This window comes from Amphimedon queenslandica, unplaced genomic scaffold, assembly GCF_000090795.2.
Source record: "Amphimedon queenslandica unplaced genomic scaffold, v1.1 AMPQUscaffold_8218_Cont19837, whole genome shotgun sequence".
Classification (NCBI taxonomy): domain Eukaryota; kingdom Metazoa; phylum Porifera; class Demospongiae; order Haplosclerida; family Niphatidae; genus Amphimedon; species Amphimedon queenslandica.
The window spans coordinates 1-2361 of record NW_003551504.1 but is presented as its reverse complement, the minus strand read 5'-3'; the positions used below and the strand labels follow the sequence as shown (position 1 = coordinate 2361).

At 32.6% G+C, this 2361-nt stretch overlaps 1 protein-coding gene across 1 annotated transcript; it reads left to right on the top strand.

Annotated features, from left to right (window-relative positions):
- The first annotated feature begins 525 nt into the window (after nt 1-525).
- LOC109591421 (uncharacterized) lies at nt 526-1304 on the top strand. The gene is made up of 4 exons (XM_020007160.1): nt 526-642; nt 695-798; nt 858-1142; nt 1187-1304. Exons 1-4 carry the CDS (start codon nt 526-528, stop codon nt 1302-1304), a joined length of 624 nt encoding a protein of 207 aa, XP_019862719.1.
- Nucleotides 1305-2361: the final 1057 nt, after the last annotated feature.

Below are 2361 nucleotides of genomic sequence, written 5' to 3'. Positions count from 1 at the left end.
TACTTCTAACTTGAGTAAAATCCAGCGATCATTACAAGAACGAAAGTACTGGAAAGGTAAAATAGAGAATAATTATAGTAATTAATTTTAATGTTTACTTACCTTACTGATTACAATGATTAGCATCTGAGTATCAATACTTTCTTCTGTTTTACTTGATACCATGCATGGATGACGTTCTGCCAAGAAGATATTTTAATCACATCTCAAAGCTTGTGACAGTCTGCTACAATCTAAATAAAGATATTATCAGTCCTCATGACTTAATGGAAAGTGAAAGGCTTATTTACGAGTTTCATTCTGAATTTATCGATCTTTATGGTTAGTCTAATAACTGTCACAATTACCACCATTGTAATGAAATGAACCTGTGCAAAATTATGTGGGCCAAAGCTTCCATTTGCACATGACCGCACCTTTATTAATTACTAAAAATAAAAAATGAAAATCCAAAATTTAACAGAGCCATATGTAATGCATGTAGGTGAAAGACATGCAACTCTCAATCTTCACTATTTACTACACATGCCACAAGCTGTTAAAGAGCTTGGACCACTCTGGGCAAACACCTGCTACGAATTTGAAAATGCAAATGCAGCTGTAAAGAAGCTGCTTCATGGAACAAATAATGTTCACATGCAGGTAAATTATACATTTATTTAAAATATTGCATTATGATTGTTTACTTTTTTAGATAGCAGAAAGTGTTGCTTTTGTTCACTTTGTCCACTCCAAAATGTCCCAAGTCAATGACGATCTATTACACCAATGTTGCTTTCTAAAAACAAGACCAGAAAGGTAAATATGCGTATAAATAAGCATGAAAATGGTTACAGATTTCTACTCCTATATTACAGATGCCATATAACTGTCGATGAAAAAGGAATTCCCACCAAAGCTGTCACATCAAATATAAAGCAATTGTTTATGCTTAAAGTGGGAAAAATTTCCTCGAGGGAGTATAAGAGGTCCCAAAAAATAGCTGACTATGCAGTACAGCTTGACACTAATCAGCACTGCTTGATTGAGCAGTTTCAATTTATAAGACAATTAAATGAAGTCAAGGCAATCGTTAGAGTGCTTGATAACAGGGCAGCTTATGTAGTCCCACACTTACATAAATATCTTCATCCATTTTCAAGGTATAGCTTTAAAATAATAGACAAATTATATAGCCTTATTGTAGGTACCATCAAGCCGAAGTTTCACTAAGTAAAATAAAGAAAAAATGTATCATTATTAGCACTGAAGACACTGGTTCTTTTTATATTGGAGATATTCTCAAATACTTTTCATCAGATTAAAATAGGCTTCTTCTATAAATTACATGTATTATTCTATCATCTTACCCTTCTATTTGCCATGAGACTTGTCTAAAGCACACTTACATGTAACACAGCTAGTAATAATTATTAAATAAGGTGTGGTGAGGTGTGGCACTTCAATATACATATAATTTACATATATGTGTGAAAGTACATTATTGTTGCATATATTTTCATTATAAGAGCACATAAATCACATATATATGCACAAAAATGTTTCATAAAACACATATATATGTCAATTAAATGCACCGATGAACAAATTTTTACCTATAAGAAAAACATAAGTGACATATATATGTGAAATAGATTACTATAAGTAACATACATTTAACATCTATGCCAAACATATGTAACAGAGAAAAGTTGCATGCAAAATATATGAAAAATATATTTTATTTTTACCTGGGTAATGTATCTGTTCAGTTTTGAGCTCAGGTATTTTCAAAATGATCGTAACTTGAAAAATGGAAGTCAGAATCAGCTCAAACTTTCTACATAGCATAAAGTCATTAATACGTATGAGAAAAAGTAATAAAAATTTAGGTTAATTTTGGAGCCATTCTTTAGAAAAAATCATTGGGCCTTGGCCATTAAAAAATAATCATAAATTTAAAAATTGAAGTTAGAATCAGCTCAAAATTTCTACAAAGCATAAATGTGTCAAACAGTAGCTATTGGCTCTCATGGACTCTTGATTCCTCACACTCAAAGAAATCATAAAAATGAGCAAGTCAAGCCTCAAGCCTATAACTTTATCTGTGGTCGTTGTAAAACTTGATATGTCTAGTGCAAGGCTAAGTCGTGGTGAGGTGGGTGAGGGTAATAATAGGGTATCAACTGGAAGTGGTGATCATGATATCGTGTTCTTGGAAGGTGAAGGATATGAAAGTGAAGAGGAAGAATTAGGTGAAGGGGAAGAGGTGACTAATATTGATGATATAATGGAAGAGGCTTTTAATGAAGATGAGACTCTTCCAATGGCGTCCAACAGTGCTTTAGAGTCTGAAGGTCTCCGCTCTATATCTCTGGATCA

Excerpts from the sequence above, each read along its gene's own strand:
- LOC109591421 (XM_020007160.1), top strand. The coding sequence starts at position 526 with ATGCCACAAGCTGTTAAAGAGCTTGGACCACTCTGGGCAAACACCTGC. Across the intron at positions 643-694 it reads CAAATAATGTTCACATGCAG|ATAGCAGAAAGTGTTGCTTT; the intron begins GTAAATTATACA and ends TTACTTTTTTAG. Across the intron at positions 1,143-1,186 it reads TATCTTCATCCATTTTCAAG|GTACCATCAAGCCGAAGTTT; the intron begins GTATAGCTTTAA and ends GCCTTATTGTAG.